The 23,203-nt window shown below is 40.8% G+C and overlaps 1 protein-coding gene across 2 annotated transcripts in view; it reads right to left on the minus strand.

Moving 5' to 3' along the window:
* NTRK2 (neurotrophic receptor tyrosine kinase 2) overlaps nt 1–23,203 on the minus strand; it is a 332,930-nt gene that overhangs the window by 282,782 nt on the left and 26,945 nt on the right. For both annotated transcript variants that reach the window (XM_047831133.1, XM_047831134.1), the window contains exons 4-8: nt 20,836–20,910; nt 20,642–20,713; nt 15,836–15,904; nt 12,928–13,082; nt 488–624 (exon numbers count right to left, since the gene is read on the minus strand). In XM_047831133.1, coding sequence (XP_047687089.1) covers nt 488–624; nt 12,928–13,082; nt 15,836–15,904; nt 20,642–20,713; nt 20,836–20,910 — 508 coding nt within the window. The remainder of the gene's footprint in view (nt 1–487; nt 625–12,927; nt 13,083–15,835; nt 15,905–20,641; nt 20,714–20,835; nt 20,911–23,203) is intronic.

Consider the following 23,203-nt stretch of genomic DNA (forward strand, 5'->3'; position numbering starts at 1 on the left):
AAAAATAATCTTTATCACAACTGATGTCAAAGTGAAAAGATTTGGGGTGTCTCCCCCTAACGAAAGAAAGAAATCTATACCATTAGAAAAGGTTTGGGGCCAGGCAAAGGAACCAATCAGGAGCTGTTCTAGTTCTCTAGATTACAATGGTTTAATGTGCAATGCTGATTTAATCTTTGAATTCTTACCTACCTTTCTCCAAGGGAAAAGAGCCCAAGGAGCGCCCCTCACCTTGCTCACAGGGTCGCAAGAAGCTCACCAGAGACACAGAGACTCTAATCTAGTAGGTATACACAACGAAAATGCAAACCTGCACTAGTCTTTGTTAACTAAAAGAATAAATAGCAAGTAAATGTACTTCAAACACAGTGTAAATTTCTCTTTGTGGCCCTATAAAATATTAAACGATCATCACTAGATTAATACAATCTCAAGTTCTGAGACACTCTCATCTCTCTCTGAACACAGAGCCAAACAAAAGCCTTACCATATGCTTGGAAACCAGATTACCGACATCCCAGTACAAATTCGGAACTGGATCGCCTGAAACACTGCAAGATAATGTGATAGACCTTCCCTCCTCCACAGTGAGGTTAGGTGCGGCCAAATTTGCTGATGGCAAACCTGCGGAACAAGAAAAAGTAAATGGAGATACATGTAAATAGTTCGATGCATTATCAAAATAGCAACAAATTGAAAACTCTTTATGCTTTAGAACTGGTAATTATTTACTTTCTGAGACTGATTTATGGTGATCTGAAAAAGTGCCAGGTTGGTAAGCTTTACAAATTTAATGTGAACCAAACAATATGAGGTAATAAGATGTGTAAACAAATTTTGCACATTTCTTAAAAATACTATTGCAGGAGCACCTGGGTGGCTTGGTCAGTTGGCGTCCGACTCTTGGTTTCAGCTCAGGTCATGATCCCGCAGTTTGTGGGTTCGAGCCCCACGTTGGGCTCCATGCTGACACTATGGAGCCTGTTTGGGATTCTCTCTCTCTCTCTCTCTCTCTCTCTCTCATTCTCTGCCCCTCCCCTGCTCACACTCACATGCATGCACGCATTCATTCTCTCTCTCTCAAATCAATAAAAACTTAAAAAAATGTTATTACTGCAAAATAACTTTTTACTTTAAAGAAAACTACTTTATAAAACTATGTCTTCTCTTTCACTGTTCTACAGTTGCCAATCTAGTTTTTGTTTTTTTTTAATGTTTATTTTTTGAGAGAGAGAGAGAAAAGAGAGCAAGCACAAGGTGGGGGGAAGGAGCAGAGAGAGAGAATCCCAAGTAGGCTCCACACTGTCAGTCTAGAGCCCCATGAGGGGCTTGATCCCAGGAACCGTGAGATCATGACCTGAGCCGAAATCAAGAGCTGGGCACTTCGACTGAGCCACCAGGTGCCCCGATAACCCAGTTTTTTATAGTCAAAAACAAAAGGGTGTAAGGCATCTATGTTTTTTGGATAAACCAATTTTTTACATTAAGTAATTCATAAACATAACCTCACTACCAGACCTCAATTTTGAAACAGATTATGGGGAAAAAAAAAAAGATAGTTTTAAAGCATTCTTCAGACACAAAGCCTGACCATCACAGTATTAGAATGTTCCGAAGCTATAGAAGTCATAGCCAAATATCATAAGAAAAACTGGTTATTGTAAACTTCACGATATGATAAAAAAACAAGTCATGTGGATCTATACTTTCACATTTCAAAAGCTAGCTTTTCTTTATTGGTGCCATTATCACTTCATTAAACTATCGCACCCAGTGGGTGTTTACACTGCTTTCAACCACATGGGACTCATAGTATTTTCTGCATGAAGGCGCGTCCCAGCGAGTGTAACGATATGTCACGTCCTGCCTGTCAAGCTAGTCCCGCACTTGGTATCAAAAACTCTGCTTGGGACTGCGTTCAGCCCGACAGCTGTGTCCCAAGGACCTATGACACATCATTAACTCAGGAGTAACCCAGAGGTCAGAAAAGGCAATTCATCTTCAAGAGCTGTTGAATTGCCCTATTTGACCCACTATCTTCACAAAACTGCCATACACCCCTCGCCTACGATGCCATCCCCACTGACAAAGCCATTATTCTTTATTACTGAAACCGGACTGGAGCAAGGTTTATACAGGGTGGGTCTCAGGGTGTCCCCACCCCTGGCAAAGGACTTCCCAACAAGATCCGGCTGTCAGTGGCCTGCGTGACCTCTTCGGGACCTTTCCTATCAGCAACCAATAGACAGCGATGTTGTATCTTTCACAGGGTTTCAAAAAGGCCCCTAATACTCTGAGTTTCATACTCCAAGGTTTTCAATCTCTGTCGTACTTTTAGCTTCTGAGGCTCTTCTTTTGTTCCTGAATGGTCTTCTATTTTTATGGCACCCTGTCTTTGTTTCATGGGTGCGGTATCTCCTGATCTCTTTGAGACGTCAATAATCTTTTGAATTTTTCTTCTCTCCGCATCAACACTGTTTCTCGCAACTTTTTTTTTTTTGTATCTGTTTGTTTGGTATTTGCCTCTCTGATTATAAGTTTTTCTCAAACAGCGGGTATTGTTGGCCATTCACACATCTTTAAGAACAAGGTATGAGACATATTGTGCATTCAACTGCCAGCTTCGTTGTAGAGTAGTATTAGTGGCCTTCTTAAACTGGATACCATCTGACCTTAGTATCATTAGATCACTTTGGGACGAGGTCTGGTCACGTTATTCAGATAATGCTCTACCAGTGTCCTGCCCGGAAGAGGAAGAAGGATGGAAATATCAATATTCAGTATGTAAATCCATCATTTTCTCTATGGCTCTCACAGCCTCAACCCTTTCTGGAGTTCCTGATAATCTGTTTGATCCTCTTTAGCGAATAAACTTACCGGGGCACCTGGGTGGCTCAGTTGGTTAAGCTTTCAACTTCAGCTCAAGTTATGACCTTGCAGTTCATGAGTTCAAGCCCCGCATCACGCTCTGTGCTGACAGCTCAGAGCCTGCAGCCTCCTTCAGATTCTGTGTCTCCTTCTCTCTCTCTCTCTCTCTGCCTCTCTCTCTCTCTCAAAAATAAATAAACACTAAAAAGAGAGAGAATAAACCTCCAGTTTTCTGCTGTGGAGGGAGGGGTGCAGTCAGTTGGAACGTATGGAATGACAATGGCTTTAACTGCTCTACAGGGAACTTGAAGCACTCTCCTGTGTTTGGTTCTCCCTGCATTCCTGCTTCTTTCTGAGCCTTGTACCAGCTCTGCATCCCAAACCAAGTGTCCCCAAGCCTTTGCTGCTGCCAACCCGGTAATCAGCATTCTCAGCATTTACTTCAGTTTCTATTCATCCGTCTGCTTTCCAGCTTGCACCCTTCCAGGCCTTGTTGATTCCTCTCCCATGTTCTTGGACTTCGAGATTTATCTATTGATTCTGGAGGGATCACAGAGCCAGGGCCTGCCCTGCTGCCTGTCCTCAAGGTTATGACCTCTTCCACCAGCCAGACTCCACCAAGAGAGCCTGGAGGCATCCCTTTTGGCACCTTGAATACAAACCTATGACATGAATTTCCTACCTTTTACAAATGCATGTAATAGTTTGGAAATCCTGAGCAGAAAAAAAAAAAAAAAGGTTAAAATAGAGATTCTCAGTAGAGAATGCTGTGCCATAATCTTAATTTCTCCTAAAAAATTTAATTTAGTTTTTTTTTTTGGTTAAGCCTAAATTTATATGATTAACAATTCTAAAAATGTGTGTTTAATTACAATAATAGTAGTAGTATTTATTGGGCATTCACTGAACCAGAAACTCTTTTCTAGTGTTGTATTTTTTAATATTAATTTATTTATTTGGGGGGGGGGAGGGGCAGAGAAATAGGGAGAGAATCTCAAGCAGGCTCTGTGCTGTCAGCATAGAGCCCAACGCGGGGCTTGATCTGATGACGGTGAGATCATGACCTGAACTGAAATCAAGAGTCTGATGCTCAACCGACTGGGCCACCCAGGCACCCCTCTAGAGTACTTTAAATGATTGTTTTATTTAATCGTTACAAGGAATCATGGAGTTAAGGATTTGTCCTCATCTGCTTAACGAAGAATATGAGTCCTGGAAAAGTCAAATACATCTTCCAAAATTGCCCAAGTACCTGTAGACCTGCGATATGAACCCAAAGTTCAAGATCTTCACCACTACACTGTACTTCCTTCGCAGACTGAGTACATCCATTTTAACACAGAACATAAATACCAATATGTATCCATAACCTAAGAATTTAGTTCACTTAAAAAATAATTACGTGTCTATTTGTGAAGGAAGAATGAGTCTCCTTTATTTATAGAGAAATTGTATCACCCTGTCATAGCAGTCTCCAAAGGAATCTGTGCAAAATTGGCCAAGTCTAGATCTTTTAAATGTAAAGTCTTCCACAAATGAGTAAGCATCTGACTCACGTTAATTCTAAAGCATTAATATGCTGGCCAAAGATTCAATAATGGAAAAAACAATCTGTACTTGAAATATCACTTGAGGCTTAATTAGCACAATAAAAATGAATTGGGATGCATGAACAGCCAAGGCAGGATAAACCATTTGCCAGGCACTACTTCCTGGCTTAATAAGATTTGAAATCGGCACAAGCACAGAGCAAAGCTCAGCGAAGCTTCCAACAGCTTCTAGCACTACTGTCATGGGATCCTGATTGAAGCTGCAGACGTGTCTTCCTCTTGCACTCGGAGAAACCTGACTAGAGATCAGAAATGACCATGTGCCCAGCCCGACAGCCACCTCCGTGTCCACGTCTCTTGATGCGGATGTGTTCAGAAAGGACACACCGGCCTGCAGACCTCGGCAGAAAGTCACCAACTGCACGGTGGAAAGGCTGACTTTCTTGAGACTGGGGCCTCCCAAACTGTAATGCGTATGTGAAATGACCAGCAGATCTCATTGAAATCATTGCTTCTTTCGGGGCGCCTGGGTGGCTCAGTTGGTTAAGTATCTGACTTCGGCTCGCATCACGATCTCACGGTTCTTGAGTTCGAGCCCTGCACCAGGCTCAGAGCCTGGAGCCTGGCTTCAGATTCTGTGTCTCCTTCTCTCTCTGCCCCTCCCCTGCTCATGTTCTGTCTCTTTCTGTCTCAAAAATAAATAAAAACATTTAAAAAAAAAATCACTGCTTCTTTCTAGTAGGTCTAGGTTGGGGCCTTGAAAGTCTACATTTCTAGCAAACTCTCTGTTCCACAGACTACACTTGGAGTAGCAAGGGTTTGTGTAGATGATAGATGTTGGCTGGACAATTGCTCACTAGGTTTTTGTGTCTGCAACTATTATTCTTAAATTTGGCAGGGGCCCGAGCAATCATCTCATCCATGGAACTTTCCCCAGAATGTGTTCTGTGGAATCCAGACTCCTTGAGATGTTCTGTGGGGGGCTAAAGAGGGAGGTGTGGAATATCTAAGATTTAAAAAAAATAAGAGCCTACTGTAACTCTGTATTGTTCTGTAACTCTGAACGTTCACTATGCCCATCACACATTAAAAGCTCTCAGAAGTCCTGCTCTAAAGGAATCATTTCACTTCCACTGATCTTATATTCCCCAGCTTTTTTGAGTACACCACTTCTCTGTGGGATCTCGTTGTGGCTTTCTTGCTTTTATTTGCAGCAATTTCACAAAATATAAGAGATACGCATATTTAAATATTAGATGTAAAATATATTTAAGGCTAAATGTTCATATTGATGATCGTAATAACTTTAACAGCTAATGTCTACTGAGTACTTAATGTGTGCTAGACCTCGTCTGTAATATTTTCCACATTACCTTATTTGGCATCCTAAAAACTCTTGAAAGCAGGAGTCATTAGTATCCCCATTTCCAAATGAAGTTAAAGCTTATCAAGTATCATAACTAAATAGCTAATGAGTGGGAGCTGGCCTTGACCCTCATCTGTCTCCATGGCCTTAACCAACACACACAGCCTCCTTCAATGGGCTCTCCCATGCGTCTGTGTCCCTCCATTAGCACACACTTCCAGAGTGTTGACTACAGCTCCTAGGATCACTAATTGAAAGTATGCAAATTCTCGGGGCACCTGGGTGGCTCAGTCGGTAGAGCTTCAGACTTCAGCTCAGGTCATGATCTCATGGCTCATGAGTTCGAGCCCCACATAGCATTCACTGCTGTGCGAAGCTGTCAGCGCAGAGCCTGCTTCAGATCCTCCGTCCCCCTCTCTCTCTGCCCCTCCCCCACTCATGCTTGCTCTCAACAATAAATAAACATTAAAAATAAATAAATAAATAAAAATAAAGTATGCAAATTCCCTCCAGTCCTTTGTCACCATTTCTAATGGATAAGAAATGCTCACTATTAATAAAATATTAGGTAAGAATAAATGCAGGTGACCTATCACTAAAAAAAAGAAGAAACAAATAAGTAGGGTCTCACTTCCTAATAAGTGAGGCAAACTGACCTCTAATCATTTTGAATCATTAACTCAACTTTGCAGTAAGTGGCATAGGTCAGATTTGGGTTTCATTTTTCAACAGCCACCTGAAGTTAGGGATTACGTTCTTTCTCATCTTGTTTTAGTCCCCCTGAGCTCTGTTCATTCTGTGTTGGGTCATCATTCCATGCATGAAATATTCAAGGAAATTATGATTTTGTCTAGTGTCTCCTCTCCTCTCGCTTTCTCTCTCGTTGGCATATCTTCCAATCTCTCTCTTAAGCATATAGATTTCACTACCAGGAATGAAGCCAGAATGAGCCTGACCTATTTAGAAGTGGCTGCTTTACACCCAGTTACAAAAATGACAGAAAATTAGCAAAGTGACTTTCCAGGCCCAAAATGGAAATGGTGCTTCTATGCTTGTGAGCTGTGTCATTACAGAGTCAGCAACCAGGAAACTTCTAAACACAAAAACTGTGTCAGCAGCTGACAGAAAAAAAAAAAACAACAAAAAAACAGCTTTATTTTCCATCCTAAAAAGATAAAGGAAAACAACAATCCACTGTGTGGTTGGCTTTATTTTAGTAGACAGAACCTGATCCCAAGTAAGAGTAAAGCAAAGTAATAAACTAGACTTTTTATATGCTTTTCAGAAAAAAAAAATCTATCCAGCTAAGATGGTAAGAAAATAATGTGTTATACCAATATAACTTCCAGAGTATTGACATCGCATTTCCTTTTCATCTCCCATAATCTAACAAAGCAGAATTGCTATCAGTCTATTTTCCTGGTTTAAAACAACGAAGGACTCTGTAGGAAGGAATACGCTTAACAGACATATGCTACAAACCACAGGGCAATAACCAAAAGTAAATCTTATCGGTTAAGTAAAACCAATTTACCTCAAGGAACCAGCCTTCTTCTCCAGGTACCTGTGAATTGACTTTTACCATCATAAATAATATTTTGTTGGTGTGTCTTAAGGAATCTCTACATTGAAAGCTTCAAGGTCGAAAAAGTTGGGAAAATTGAAATTGTCGTTATACGTAACAAGGAAACCAAAGGCAGGACTGATTTCAATCCAAGAGACCATTAAGGGGGGCTTATACAGTCAACTGCAGTCCAACCATCAAGTGAATTACCACCTTAGAGTCACTGTGGGACTAGCATGTTCTGTGGTAACTAGCTCCTAGTAAAATGGATGCAGGGATTGTTTTGATATGACCCAGAGGACTATTGCCCTTCTTAAACATATTTGCCATCTACTTAGAGCGTCCCATCCACTGCTAACACTTCCTGAAGAAACTCTCTTCCAGAGATTTAAATCATAATCAAAGCATAAAGTATACTGTTCTTTAATAATCCCACTTACTGAGGGGAAATGATTGAAAAGACTGCATTGCAAAACTAACCATTGAAGATCAACCGACAAAGTAGCAGGGATGGTCTTCTATTAAGTCAGCACAGTGACTGGACAAAATAATATTCCTTCTACAAAATTTGTGTGATTCCATCTCTGTCCCCAAAACAGGTGTGCGTGGTGACCCTTTTTTTTTTTCTTATTAATGTGGAGACTTGAGATGCATGTGTTTTGTTGCCTTTAATAAAGTTAAATTGTTACTGCAATTAATAAAGTTTTTCTAAGGTTAAAAAGGACCTAGTGGAGAAACAGACCACAACATGTTTCCCAGCATGAATAAATTTACAGTAGTTCACGGCAGGAGGGGCTGTTAGAGAAATACTGTGAGACATTTTGACCATGCTGCTAATGGTAACAGGGCCATTAAACTTCCCAGCCCCGCCTACTAAGCTCAGTTAATCACTAAGAAGAAGGAAAGGGAGATACTTTCACAATGAGATGATGACAGAAATTTCAAAGGGAACTACAAAATACTAAAATATGGAATAATTCAGCTAGAATAACACAAATACTTAAGTTATCTTAACTGAAATATCCATACCATTATATAAAAATTTGGTCCAGCCTGATCATTAATAGAACATGTGTGGCTCATGCATTTATTAATTGATGAATTCAGCAAACATTAATCAAATGCCTATTATGTTCAATGGATACATTAGACACCACAGAGAGTGTATTTTTTGCTTTAAAAATGTAGAGCGTTTGTTAATACAATACTTAGATGGTGAAATAGTAAAAGGGAAAGTTTTTAAAGAAAGCCCACCTTATGAATCAATGAAATCTCGGTAGCTCTTTCTTACTGAAATTAAAATGTTACCAGTTGCAAATTAATGGAATAGTCATAGTTACTAGGAATCATTGGTTTAGAATGATGAAACAAACACACAAGACCATACAATACTCTTATGAATTACTCTCGGACTTAGTTAAGAGTTTCATACAAAAAAAAAGTGAAGCTGAACTCTATGAAACTGTGATGTAATTAAACACAATAGATATATTTTAAAAGTCTGCAAAGGGCAAGACCTGAAAGAAAAGCCAACCGACCACAAATCCAAGCTCTAAACAATACATCTATCTAACTTAAAGATAGTAGCTTATTTTCTGATTCCTGTAGTATGGACTTTCAGAAATAATTTAAATCCAACCGCCTAGTGTCAATCTACTGCTCAATCCAACTTCTCTTTAAAGAGCCCAAACTAGGAAACCATGATGAAGAAAAGTAACATATGACTAAACCCCCAACTGAAGCTTCCCATTCTGATCTCAAATCTCTAGATATTTTGCAAAACTTTTTAAAATTCCAGTGTTAGTGAATAAGAAACCAGAACACGATGAAAAACTCCTGAACAAGAGAAAGTGAGAAAGTGGGGTTAAAGAAAATCAAACATGTCCTCAAAGGGACATGTAAGTATTTGCTTCACAAAAGCCAATAGGGAAGCTCTAGGCTGACCCAAGACTCAAGGGGCAGATGGCAGGACAGAGTGGAGCCCCACTTCAGCTGAGCCACGGGGGCCACTGGTTAAGAAAACTGAGTAGATGTGACATATCCTGTCGCTACGCTCTCACTGTGGACACAACATCCAGTAAGAGTTGGAGCCACTCCCAAATGGAAGCAATGAGTGCAGGAAGCTCACCAGAGAAAATCAGCAGTGCTTGGTACTGGTGACACCCTGGGGATACGGTGAACCCCAACACGGAAAAGGGTGTTTCAGTCATAGAAAAACTCAATGACTAGAGACTGTGGAAATCCAAAATTAATTGTTGGAAGGGAGAAACTCAGTATCTGGAGAAACAGCTGAAGGACAAAGCATGAGTAAACCAATGTTCCCATCATGTCACACAAAAGGACAAACAGATGGGAAACACTACCGAAGGCTGAGAGGTATGGAGGGTGGAGCCGGAAGTGTAAACGTCCATCTACATAAATTAGAAAATCCTTCCAGAACTTCAGACATAAACCCTCACACTGAAAGAGTATGCTGCGTATCAAACAGAACTTTACAAAATCTTTTTTAGAATAAAAACACACACCTAGTTACATGATGGTGAAAATTTCAGAATAACATGGAAAAGGAGAAAATCCTCAAAGCTTCTGGAAGGAAAAGAAAAGCATAGGCGACCTGTCAAGAAGTAAGCATAAGACTGGCCTCAAGCTTCTTATCTGCAACATTGAATACAAAGAGAACACGGTACCACATCTGCAAAGTTCTAAAAGGAATTTGTTTGAATCTAGAATTTTATACTTAGCCAATTCCATTGAGAAGAAAATATACAGTCTTGAGTTTCCACCAGGCAAGGACTCGAAGATTTTTTTTTTAATTTCTCTGAATGAAATATTAGAGGCTACACGCCAGCGAAAAGAAAAGCTGCTCCAAAAGGTAGTAGGGTACAAGAGTTTAATGGCATGCAAAGAAATAGTAAATCTTCATAAAAGTCAAGTAACAATCTAAAAATAAAATCCTATTTGACAACAATCTGAGAGATGGGACGAGAAAGTAAAGAGAAATAAAGGTATCTTTTCCTGTCTTGTTGGGTGTTATCTCTAGATGCTTACAAGAAAAAATACGTTTTGATAGGGGCGGTGAATATTGGGGCATTATATATTTACAAAAAAACAAAAACATAACGTATAGCTTTCAAACAAATTAAGAAAAAATAAAATAAAAAAACACTATCAATGGAAGAAAAGGAAAACACTGTAGAAAAACAAGCAAAGGATGTAAGTAGATGATTCATCAAGGAATAGACACAATGTCCCGTAAACACAGAAGAAACTCAATAGTCATCAGGAAAATGCAAACCAGAAAGCAATGACCTACCAGTTTTTAGACAAGCAAAAAAGTAAAAAGTTTGCTAATATCAAGGCATGCCTTGCTGGAGTGGCTATAATTTGGTACAACTGCTTTTTAATGTGCAAACCATAGAAGCTAAAACTTCTGCTTCCTGTTCTGGATCCCAGAAAAACCTTTTCATCTGTACACAGTACAAAGAGAAAAGAGTAAAGATACTCGTTGAAACATTTCTGGAGTGACGAAAAATGAGAAATAAGCTAAATGCCCAACAATATGGAAATTTTAATGTAATTGAGATATATTCCACCATGAATACTGTGCAATGATTCAAAAGAGTATTATAGATTTCTAACCACTAACCTGAAAACAAGAAAAACACAAGCTTTATGTGTAATGCAGGTTATTTTTACAACAAAATGTATTGACCTTATTTGTGCAATTATTAATAAGTAAAAAAAAAAGTTTGGACAGAAAGAAAAATTAACAAACAACAAACCAACTTAAGAATGCAAAAGTGGTAGAGAAATGATTTTACAAGGTAGCTTTAGCATCGTTGACACTGAAATTAATTGTGAATGTTACCATGAACGCAATGGTCCTAATGGAGCCATCAAACATATGCCTCCCAAATCATGACAGTGAATTCAAAAGCCCCTAAGACACAGAATTGACTAATTTGTAGGAAACAAATAAAAACTTACTGAAAACTGACAAACTGACCAGGAAAAATGAGGACCAGTTCCCTCTTACCCTTACCCTCCCCCAATCATAATAGTCTATCAATAACCCTATAGATTCAGCGCATTACCAAAAGCTGTCAAGACAAGTTGGCCAAAAATTAAAATTATTAAAAAAAAAAACCCAAAGAACTGGCTTCAGGCAAGGGCAAAGCAGACGTCTATTAAGAGGCCATTTGTGAACTAAGAGCAGGACTTAGATGCGCTTTCTTTCTTCCTCTCAGTGGTTGCTGAACCAATGTGGTCACAACAGCCATGTGGACTTGGGAGCCAGCCAAGAGGCCAGGTGACTCAACACTGAATTTCTTGTCCCTCCAGGCGATTTCTCTCAGCGGTGCAAATTTATACCAGAACAGAGCACAGCTGCCCTCTTCTCAATCGGGAGGAGATATATATTAAAAGTTGGGTTTGTTTAAGTGTTGGCTAGCAAAGAAAGCTCAGGGAAGCTGTCAAGAGAACAAAGCCTGGTTCCCCTATGATAAAGCCCAAGGGCTCTGGGAGAGAAGAATCTATGGGAAGAGTAACTGCTGTCTTGTAAGCCCCTTCAGGGTAAGAAACAAATACTTCTCTTTCCTTTTATTACATTCTCTTTAAAAATGAACAACAGCTATATTTTTCTTCAAGAAAAATTGACCCCAAACAGCACGGTCTTCTGAAAACAAAGAATCGAATGTTTGTGGTTCATATACAGATTCCTGACAGACAGGAATCAGGTGCTACATGGCTTTCTGCTCTGTCACCAGCCACTCGGCCAGAAGATCAAATATAACTGTGAGCTAACTAACTGGCTGGACGACGCATATGTGAGTATTCGAGGAGGTACATCACAGAAGTCCTTAGCAGGAAAATCCTAACCAGAACATTTGGGTTTTCCTTCCTTGCAAACAGACTGGCACTCACAGAGAGATGGGACTTTGTCATAAGGTGCCCCCTTAAATTCTGGAGTTGTAAATACTGAGGAGGATTGGGGGCAAGATGAAGGAGGAGCCTGGAAACCCAAACACGGGAAAAGCAGGTATAAGGGCAGATTCGTGGTGCCCCATCAAGAGACACAGACATCTGGCAGCAAGACAAGTGTAAGGGAATGTGCTGGATTGATCTGCATTATCTTGTACTGGGAGGACACTTTATCACCACGAGATCTTTCCCTCTCCACGGCCTGGGTAAGTAAATACTAGCCAATCAAGTATTACACTCTTAGCAGATAGTTTTTGGATGGATGGATGGATGGATGGATGGATGGACGGATAGATGAACAGATGGATGCATGAACAGACAAACGAACAAAGAAACAAAGGAATCAACAGTGTACTTTTTCTCCATGCACTTTAAAGCCATCCACTCAGAATTAATATTCTACTTGCAAAGAATATTCAGCAAAGTTGTTCCCAGCTGATTTCTCCACACTGCATACAAATGTTGCCCAGCTCACCAGAGACCTCAACAGCATACTATATAAAATCTGGGTAGTGATAATCCTCCCAGACTCTCTACCACACCAAGGCAATTAGAATAATTAATAGCAAGTAGAATTCATTGATTCGAAAGTAAATTACCACAATTGGGTATCTGCAGGTTTGCCAGGGGAATATTCTTGCTGCTTTCATTTAGGCAGTACAAATCCTGAGTTTCTGGGCTGGATTTAGTCTCCTGAAGAGTCTTGATCCACATAATGTCACAGGAGCATGTAAATGGATTGCCCACCAGGATCCTACACAGAACAAAAATGAAACCAGATCAGGCTTCTCTTTTTCCTACCCTAGTGTTTATGAAGCACTACAACATTATGAATTCTTTCTGACCCACAATCTTTGGAAGTCATACCCACCTGCGTAGTTTCACAACACTTATTCATTCATTTAGCTAATACTTACTGGTCTTCTGCTAGGCGCAAACACCCCCGTGGACTCTAAAGGATGCAAAGTAACGCAAAACCTTTCAGAGTAATAGGGAAACAAGACAGGGACAGAAAGAGCTATAATGCAGGATAGGAATGGATGTCTCATAGGATGGGGAAAAATAAGATGCCGTAACAAATTTATCACAGCTATTATATAGTAAGTGAGATCTTAAGTCAAGATGCCAATAGTTAACAGTTGTCAGGAATGCTAACACACTTATTTCTGACCTGGCTACAGATTCGAGTGTTATTATTTAATGAGCTCAAACTACAGTGGGGAGCACAGCAATTTCATCTTACTTTAAAATGAGACTGTAAATACAAAGCTAAGATTAAAATGTTAGAGCCGGGAGGGTGGCGCCCCCAGCTTTCTGCACGATGCAACCACAGGTCAGCCGAACGGATGCCAAGAAGTTGGAGTAAATGTGACCAAGAGCCTGGAAGGGACTCTTAAACCTCCTACACATACACACACACACACACACACACACACACACACACACATTCACACATGCACACTCACGCATGCGCACACACACCAAGTTCAGGGTTTCTGACATCAAGGGCAAGTGAGCTCCAGACTGAGCCACTCAGCCCGCTGTGGGACGGTCTGCATAGAGAAAACCACCACTCAGCCGAGCTGCCTGGACTCCCGTGGCCTACGAAGGGTAACAGAGGAAGTAGTCAAGAGGAAAATAAAAACCACAAGAAAAAAATCTTTAAATGTTTATTTATAATACTCAGTGGCCTATTTAAGATGAATTCCATTTATGGTAATGAGCCTTTAAATGAGGCCATTTACAATCGTTACATAGGCTCTGCCTGGCATTAGCCACAATACTTAAGATTTCCTTGAGGACAGGACCTAGGCTTTGCAACATCATTTACTCCTGTGGTTTTCTGGTTGGGTTCTAAGAATCTCCGGGATCCCTAGAGACTCTTCCAGGAGTTTCTTTGGGGAAAATGTGGTCATGGCAGACTCAATTAATTTGTGTCCGCTTGATCGCCTCCAAGTATCCTTCCATCACCACAATACGATTTGATGCTACTGGAGACAGACTACAATGGGAAGACATTCACAATGCTTAAACTTCAACTAATCCAAGAGGCTTCCTGGCACTCGAAGTACATGAAAAACTAAAGAATCTTTCAAAAAAAGAAGGTACAACTAAATCCACAGAAGGGCTAAAGAAGTGAAGGATCTTCAGTTGTAACTATTGCAACTATCAATGACCACACAACGCTGGCAGACAGCTGGGGTTCAATTCTTCAGTCCCCATGCAAACCCCTCTTCCAGAGACTGTCAGAGCACATTACACTCATTTGCTTAGGCTTCCATGTCTCCCACTAGAGAGCAGAATCCTGGAACACAGAAACTTCTCCCTACATCCCAGTCCAACATGCAACCAGGCCCACAATTAACATGTGTTTTGAGAACTGATTAAATATGCTGCAGGGAGAAAACAGAAATGTGTGAATTTGAAATCAGTGCTCTGATTTTTGACCCATTGAGGAAATTTCCTGCAGTGATGCTCAAAATGTTCACACTGAGCATCTCATTCCATTTCACATCTTCCTTAAATTGTATGTGCCTATTCCTATGTGAGAAAGCTTACCACTTCAACTCCGCAAACTCCGTGTATTCCAATGACTGCCCATTGTTGATACGGGGCACCAGGCAACCCTCCTTATAACCCACTGATTTGTCTCTGCACTAATGGCATCTTCTCTCTGCATGTTTTCCTTGTGAATAGGGGCGGATCCTACAACCCAGGCAATATATACAGTTTGAACCAAAGCGACTGCCTGGGATTCAAAGGCCTCGTCCATCCGGCAACCCCACCTCTGACACACAGAGCCTCTGCTTTGGGGTGTTCTAGGCAACCTCCCCATAGGAATGTCAACAGTTTATATGTGTTTCATGGTGATAACACAAGAATTGATCACACCTGGAAATGCCGGCCAGTAGACATCAACACATTACAATCTTTTTCCTATCATTTTACAGCCAAGGAAATTAGAGAATAAGGGTATATACTGAGTGCAGTAGCAGACCTAGAAGGCAATGTCACAAGGATGGGCAGGGAGGGCAAAGGACAACCTCTCCACCAACGTTCACTAAACACCAGCGGGCACTGTGGTTGCGGATAAAAGCTGGAGAATGTTGTGCCCGTGGTTATTTCCCCCTTGAATGGGTTTGCTTGCCATTAGGTCCTGGACATAACAAGGACCAAACATGTAGCCATTATGATGCAAAGGATCCCCCGCCCGCCCACTCTCATCTTTTTCTGTTTTCCCTCCTTTAGGAAACAAATCTTTATGTAAAAACATTTAAACTCATCATAAATGATACCTTACTATTGAGATTGCTGGGTTAATTTGTTACTGAATCATGTTTTTTATGAGGGAATAAAAACACAAGTGGCCAAAACCTGAGAAATGGTTTTCTCAAGAATTTTGATATAAAAATGCATCTGCAGCATCACTCATTAAAAAAAAAAAAATACATAATTACTCTCTCCCCTGAAACTGTTACCAAATGACACACAATAATCATTACTTACAGTTCAGACAAATCAAGGTGACGAAAATGTTTCCTAGACAAGCTGGTCAGTTTATTTCGAGTAAAATTGCTGAAAGAAACCAAAAACATTAAATGTGAATTTAAAACGTTCCATCTCAAGAATACAATATGCAAGTAGAAAACTGTTTTTCAAAATATAATTTCATTTAACCATGGTTCATTTGACCATGGTTCGACCATAATCTCTTTCTTCCATCTGGAATGACAATTTAAATTTTCCTGCCTCTCCTATAATTCTTGTTCATAAAGGGAGGAGAAGGATGGAAATACTTTCCAACGCGTCTTTTTAATCTCTTTCTTAACAAAAAGTTTATTTTTCATATGCTGATTCAGAGCCAAGTTATACACTTCCTAGAGATCTCTGACCTCTTAAACAATTAATAGGAGGAATAAACTTAATTTGATTTAAAACCATGAAACTCACTAGGGGAAAAGATACTTTAAAATTAAACAGCATCATGAGTATTTTGAAATTACAAGACACATAAATATTTAACTGAAATTAACACATCCTTATAGGAAAGAATACACACTGATAAACTCTGATTGATTAACTCCGCTGATTGTTTATACATGATTTCTACATAACCTGATAATTCCAAGATAAGGACAGTAACAAAAAAAAAAAATCACATAACAAGGAATATGTTAGATTTCACCTGACACTATTCTAGCGCCACATCATTTTAAGATTTGGACCAACCAGACAATGAGAAGTCCATGAAACCAAGTCATAAATACTAATGAATTTACTGACATATTCCAAATATGTAATTTCACTCAATGGCAGGAGTTTCCGTTTCCAGCGATCAGTGCCATGAGGCCCTGAGTGGGGAAATTCAGAGCCATAATCCCAGCAACTGACTCGCTCTGTGGATTTGTTTACTGGTTGAATTTATTTAAAAAGTGTCTAATGCTTGGGTCTCCAGACATGTGCCTAATAACTAACAGGAATGTAAAATAAACATCAACTTTTACAAAAACAGCCAAGCCCCCAACAAATTACAACGAGACTTTCAGTATCTGTTTCCTGCTCAGGAAAGGAATCGCTGGGCTGAGAGGTAAGAACAAGGGACCTGAGGGTGACAGTTATCCCGACCCTTTACCTAAGGCTAGACTATTGTGTCAGCCCAACAAAATCATCGGTTGACCAGACATCCTGCTATGTCTGACCAGCCACCTTCACAGAGGGGTTCTAACCCAGGAGCTAATGTATGAGCCAACACTGGTCAATTGAAGGAATACAGAAAACACCGCTTCAGGGTCTCCTGTTTTAAGAATGCGTGCGTCCTCTCCCGACTTCGTTCTATATTGAGATTTCCACTCATCCAAACCCCTACCTACACAGGGTTCCCTCTTCTTCCTATGCTTACTTCTTCCGTCTTTATACTGCGTGTAAAGTGCTCACCCACATGAAAAAAATAATTCATCGGGAAGTTGTAAAATGTGCCCACATACATCTTTTTCTCTTTTCTTTTGGAACGTGAATTAAGAATGAGTTTCCCTGGAGTATCATACACTGAGAAGTCAGTCTGTCTGTGTTCTCTCCAGTCTTTGAGACACAAATGTTTCCATCTTCAGAAATCCCTACCCTCTGAAGGAAAAACAAACAAAACAGCAAGAACAAAAACAAACAAAAAACAAGCAAACAAACAAACACATCCACGACTCTTCTTCCCAAGAAGAACCAGGAGAGGGGGGAGCAGAGAAAGAGGACACTATGGTCAAGGTCTCGGTCAGCTACAAAGACAGCACCGGGAGCAGCTGGCCCTGTCGGGCTGCCAGCAGCACAGCCCAGAGTGGGGTCATACGCCAAAGAACAAGATGAGTTTTATGAACCATACTTATTATTGAGGCAAAAGCCAAAAAAGAGGAGGAGGGGAGGGAAAAAAATCAACAATCCTCTTACTGTTTGATGACAGAACATTGCGAAGGAGCTAATTAGCACCTCGGCAAAGTCCCTGGAAAATACACAGGCTGTCTTTTCTCACAACCCCTGGGTTCTCAGAGGCCGGGGAGGAATTAAAGGCACCAAGAAATAAACTCAGTGACCGGTCATAGAGGCTGCAGACAGTCACCACATGATGCTGCATATGCCCAGGGCAGAGGGAGGGGTGGTGAGACAGGATCCAATCTGAACTCCCCTAAAACCCGAAGTCAAATATATTACTCTTGTGCACATTTTTATGTTGTTGGGGAGACTCAGAGATAATCGGTATATCCCTGGAGTAAAGAGAAATGCGTTTCGTTCTCAGCTCCCTGGTACCCAAGGTGATATTCAGAGAAATTGCAGAAAATCAGATAAAACAAGGCAGTGCCTGAGTCCTCAGTCATAAGGACAGGTTGGGACTAAGGTCTGCAAAGGCAGACACCTCATTTGCTTCCTCCTCCCTCCCTGCCATTCTCAAAGCCAACCAGTGAATTTAGTATTTGGGTGAGTAGGAGCCTCTCTCATCCATGAACACTGTATATGAAGCTTCCCGGCATCACCGAATGTCTGAATATTGTCTAACTTCATTCTCTCTTAATACTTGACTGTGCCTACAAATGGCAAGGGAGTTTTTGCAGCCTCACCAGTGACTTGGCTTCCTGGCTACTGCCTTTTAAAGATACTATATAAGATATGTCCATCTCTTTCGTTTTCTGCTCTCAAAGGTCACGTCTTTGGGAAACAGGGATAGATAGCTGGTTTTAGAGAAGCTGTCTGCAGCACATAGAATGCCATTCAAATTGTTCTACCATATAATCACCCTGAAAACATACATCAAGTGGCTTTGGTTTTCATAAAAATGGCATGCAACAGGCAAGCAGAGAAAGTAGAAGAGGTAGAGTAAGCCCTCTTGCGATTAAATCCCCTCATCAATAAATAAGTTTATTACTGAAACTGCAATTAACCGTAGCCCAATGCCCAAATCATATCGTTAGGGGAAGTGATGGGGTGAAAATAAAATGTGGCTGAGAGAGTAATCCAGGTGTACTGTCAGCTGTAAATACCAGAACTTAAGCCCCTGAAGTCATTAATTACATTTAAGTGATGGCTTCGGAGCATTTTGACTTTTGTTTCTGTCCAAGTTCTCTCGTTTTTGCTCTCGAGACCTATGCAGACATCAGATTTGTGCAGGCAACCCAACCACAGAGATGATGCCAAAAAGGCATTTAAGTGAAATGTGTTAATCAAGTTCCTTGGAGTTGTACCACATTTTTGCTGAATGTTGTATATCTTAGTTCTACAGACTTTATTTTCAAATCGACTTCATCATTAATGCCACCTATAAAATATGAAGTCATGATACTGGCTTTACGAAATTCATGTTTTTCATAAAACCCACAAATCTCCGGGGAGTGTCCAGGCAATCTGCTGCTAAAGAATGATTTCTTTTGTAACTGGTATGGAAATCAGTTGGGGAACTGTTCACTTCAAGGAAAGAAAGAGGAAAAATATCCTAAAAAGGCTGATTCTCTAATTATACGGATGGTAGAAATTTTATTTCCTGTGCTCTTGTTGTAGGAGCACGGTCAGGGTGAGCCCTGGAGTCACAATTCTGTCACTTTCCATCCTGTGGGCTGGAGAAAATCCTAGAACTTCCTCAGTGTGATTTTATGTCCATGAACAGGAACCAAAAAGATCTTCCCTACCGATTGTCAGAAAAACCAAGCGAGATATCATGGGAGAGAGTTCCATAGGTGAGCTGTAGATGATGAGACACAAAAGCACGGTCGCAGAGAATCTGCAAAGCACAAAAAGACCAAAGAAGGCCGGCCAACGAATTCCTCCAGCAGACACTCACTCCCCTTAACACTCGGGGCACAGGGAGCATCAACCTGAGCTTAGGGGGACGTAATCCTCTGTTGAACGAAGAAACCTCCCCAAGCGCCTGCGTGGCTTAGTCAGTTAAGCGTCTGGCTCTTACTTCGGCTCAGATCATGATCTCATGGTTTGTGAGATGGACCCCATGTCCCTGCTTGGGATTCTCTCTCTCCCCCCTCTCTCTCTACCCTTTCTCCGCTCATTCTACCTCACTCTCACTCTCTCTCTCTCTCTTTCTCAAAATAAATAAATAAATAAATAAATAAACAAACAAACAAACAAACTTAAAAAAAAGAAAAACAATGAAGAACCCTCTCAGGAAGGCCATCCTTTATGGATTGCATGCTACCCTCTAACAGTACTTAACAGCGGACAACCTGAGAGCTTCCATTGTCCCTATTTCCGTCTGACCTCGGTTGACAAAGCATCAATGTGACTTCAAGGAGGCACTTGCTGTTTTGCAATTATCTGTACCTTTGGCATGTCCCATGATTGATTTTTCTCCGCTTTTACCAATCACAACAGATAGCTTTGAGAAAATGAACTTTCAAAAGAGGATCTCCAGGGGGTGGGGGTGGGAGTGGGGGCACTGGCAATTTTTAGTTCCCTAAAAAGGCTGAGGCCAAGTCAGTTTCTTTCAATTCCATTAGTTTGATGTCTTCCAGGGAACACGTAATGATCCCCAGGAAAAGAATCAAGGACCCTGTACCAGGACATAGTTTTCACATCAGACTCTGCTGTTGGCCTACTGCTCCATCTAAGATGGAAATAGCCCAGAAATCCATGAAAGGGAATACACAGGCTGTTCTAAGTACCCTTCTAAAGCTATTCAAAAATCAAAGCTAACATTTCTAAGCTATTGTCACACCTATACTAACTCTTAAGAAAGGAAGTTCATAGTTGCAAAAGAAGAAAACAGAGGGGAAAAATATTGAATACATTGGGTCCTGGGAAGCAAAAGCATCAACCTTTACTTACATGTGCTGTAAGTTGCTGTTTTTCAGAAACGCTTTATGAGCCACAAATTTTAATCCAGAATCCACAATTGTCCTAAGAAAACACACAGTTGCACGTACGTTAGAACGAATGGGTGAATGCGCGCCTGACTGTAACACAGCATAAGAAAAGGTATAGGTATGCAAGCATAAGGTATGCAAGTCCTGAGTACTCACAGATTTTTCAGTCCTGCGTAAGCTTCAACGTCATCTTCGTTGATGATTTCCAACCTTTTCTGATTGGCAATGTAACTGCAAAAAGAGCAGAGAGTGAAAACCAGTCACCCAGAAGACAGTACACGAAAGAATGGGTAACCTCATCCCGCCTCACCAAGGTGGTGACCCCTCTCCACCCACCGCAGCCCCACCCTTTTTCTTAAAATACAACAAAGGGAGAAAAACTGAATGTGGCTAAGAAACCATGATTGATCAGGTTTCAAGGTCAATGACAGATTCACCAAGTTTCATTTTTTTCTTAATCTTGTATCACTCTTTCAACTCACAAGTCCAATCTGCCTCCCCTTTCAAGGTACCCCCTGTGTCGAGAGATGAAAATAATTTGGACATGTATCTGCTGCCTCTGAAAAGTGTTTCGTCCTTATGGTGACAGCCACAGGGATGCTGGCATCGTCACACGCAAGACAAATCACATCTTTCCCCACATGCCAAGAGAACCAGTCACTCCTTTTTACTTCCTAAAACACTGAAGCAGATTCTCCTCCCCGTTCTCCTTCCTCCTCTGCTCTCTTCCTTTCTTCCCACTCTCTCTTTTCCTGGCCTAGGATCCCCTTTGTCTATCTGTCAATAGCAATACCAATTTCTCCTTTTGGGAACCACATTTCATAAAGCCTCACCACATGGCCCTGGTGTAGGAGTGTAGGTCACTCTCTGTAGGAACCCTCCTCTTCCCCACCCGCCAGACCCTCAAGTGCAAGAGTGAACTGGTGACTGGCAGGACAGAGAATTCTATCCCCTTGGCCATGATGATTGCTTGGACATGTGTGTGTGACCTCAAGCAGACCAATGAGAATTTTCCTTAGAATTGAATAAATGAATGCTCGTACAGAGAGAGACTCTTCCTCTGGGATCATAGTTGAAAGATTATACAGGCCCAGGGCCTCCATGAGAAATTTTTCTGCCACAAGGAAAGAGACTGTCTAACAATGAAGTCAGCACACAGAAGGACAAAAGAGCTATGAGGGGCGTCTGGGTGGCTCAATAGGTTAAGCAACCAAGTCTTGATTTCGGCTCAGGTCATGATCTCAAGATCATGATGAGATCAAGCCCTTGCATCGGGCTCCATGCTGAGCGTGGAGCCTCTTGGGACTCTCTCTCTCTCCCCCCCCCCTCTCTCTGCCCCTCCCTGACTCACTCGCTTGTACTCTCTCTCAAAATAAATAAATAAACATTTTTTTTAAAAAAGAGCTCTGAGATATAGTAAGAGAGAAGACCCTGAAAAATGCCACTTGAGCCTTTGGATCCAGACATCTGTGAGGTTAGATGTCACTAACATTAGTTTGATCTGAATTTCTGTCACTTGCAACGAATAAAATCCCTTATAATACAAACACAAAGCTATTAAAACCACCACCATAGAATTTCCTTGCTCTACCATAGAATTTCCTTGTGCTACAATTATCTGAATATTTTCTTAGGTCACAACCTTTTTGAAGACAGCTGGATCCTGTTCTATAATTCTTAATATGCACCACAGCATATAACAAAGTATCTTGCACACAGTAGGTGTTCAAAGGGTAAAGGGTAGATAGACGGGTGAATGGATATATGGATGGATGGACAGAAGGATAGATGGGCAACACTATTTGGAACTGGAGTTCCAAAGGCACTATAGGAAGCGGTATCAGGATAGATCTTCCCCCTTTCTTTTTCAAAAAAAGTTAAGACATGTCACATATTCCAATTAAGACTCTGAAAACAAATATGCAGCCCTGATCTTACTAACATGAGGTAAAATGAAAAACATAGTAACCGATGCAGGAGAAGATACAGCATCTGTCAGTTGCTTCTACACAGTCCAAAGAAGGAAAAGTGGACATCAAGATATATGGTAAGAGTTGGGGTGCCCATTTTTGGAAAATAAATTTTAGAAATAAAGTAAAATAAGGAAATGCTCTGAGAGAACATAAAAGGACCAAAGAAAAATAATTTTCAAAGGGCCCACATTAACATTGTCCCCTGTTTCATAAAAAAGCAACCTCCAAGATAGAAAGTCATCTTCTGCTCAAAGATCTTGGCTTTCCCTGATATCCAGGGCCTGGCACGTAATAGGTGTGCAAGAAGGATCCATTCCCTTCTCTTGTTCTACTACACTAGGAGGAAACACTTCTCAGACTCCAACCTAACGCTCAAAGAATTTTCAACATCAAGATTTTTTATGAAATGTTTCAAAATCATCACAATTTAGATTATTTAAGTTATTCAACGAACATTTTCAATAGAGACCACAGTGACCCCCCCTTCTTCTAAATTATCTCCCAGCAAGAACTTTATTCCAGAGACCCCTAAATATTAGCGCTTCCTTCAT

Source organism: Prionailurus viverrinus, chromosome D4 (assembly GCF_022837055.1).
Source record: "Prionailurus viverrinus isolate Anna chromosome D4, UM_Priviv_1.0, whole genome shotgun sequence".
Classification (NCBI taxonomy): domain Eukaryota; kingdom Metazoa; phylum Chordata; class Mammalia; order Carnivora; family Felidae; genus Prionailurus; species Prionailurus viverrinus.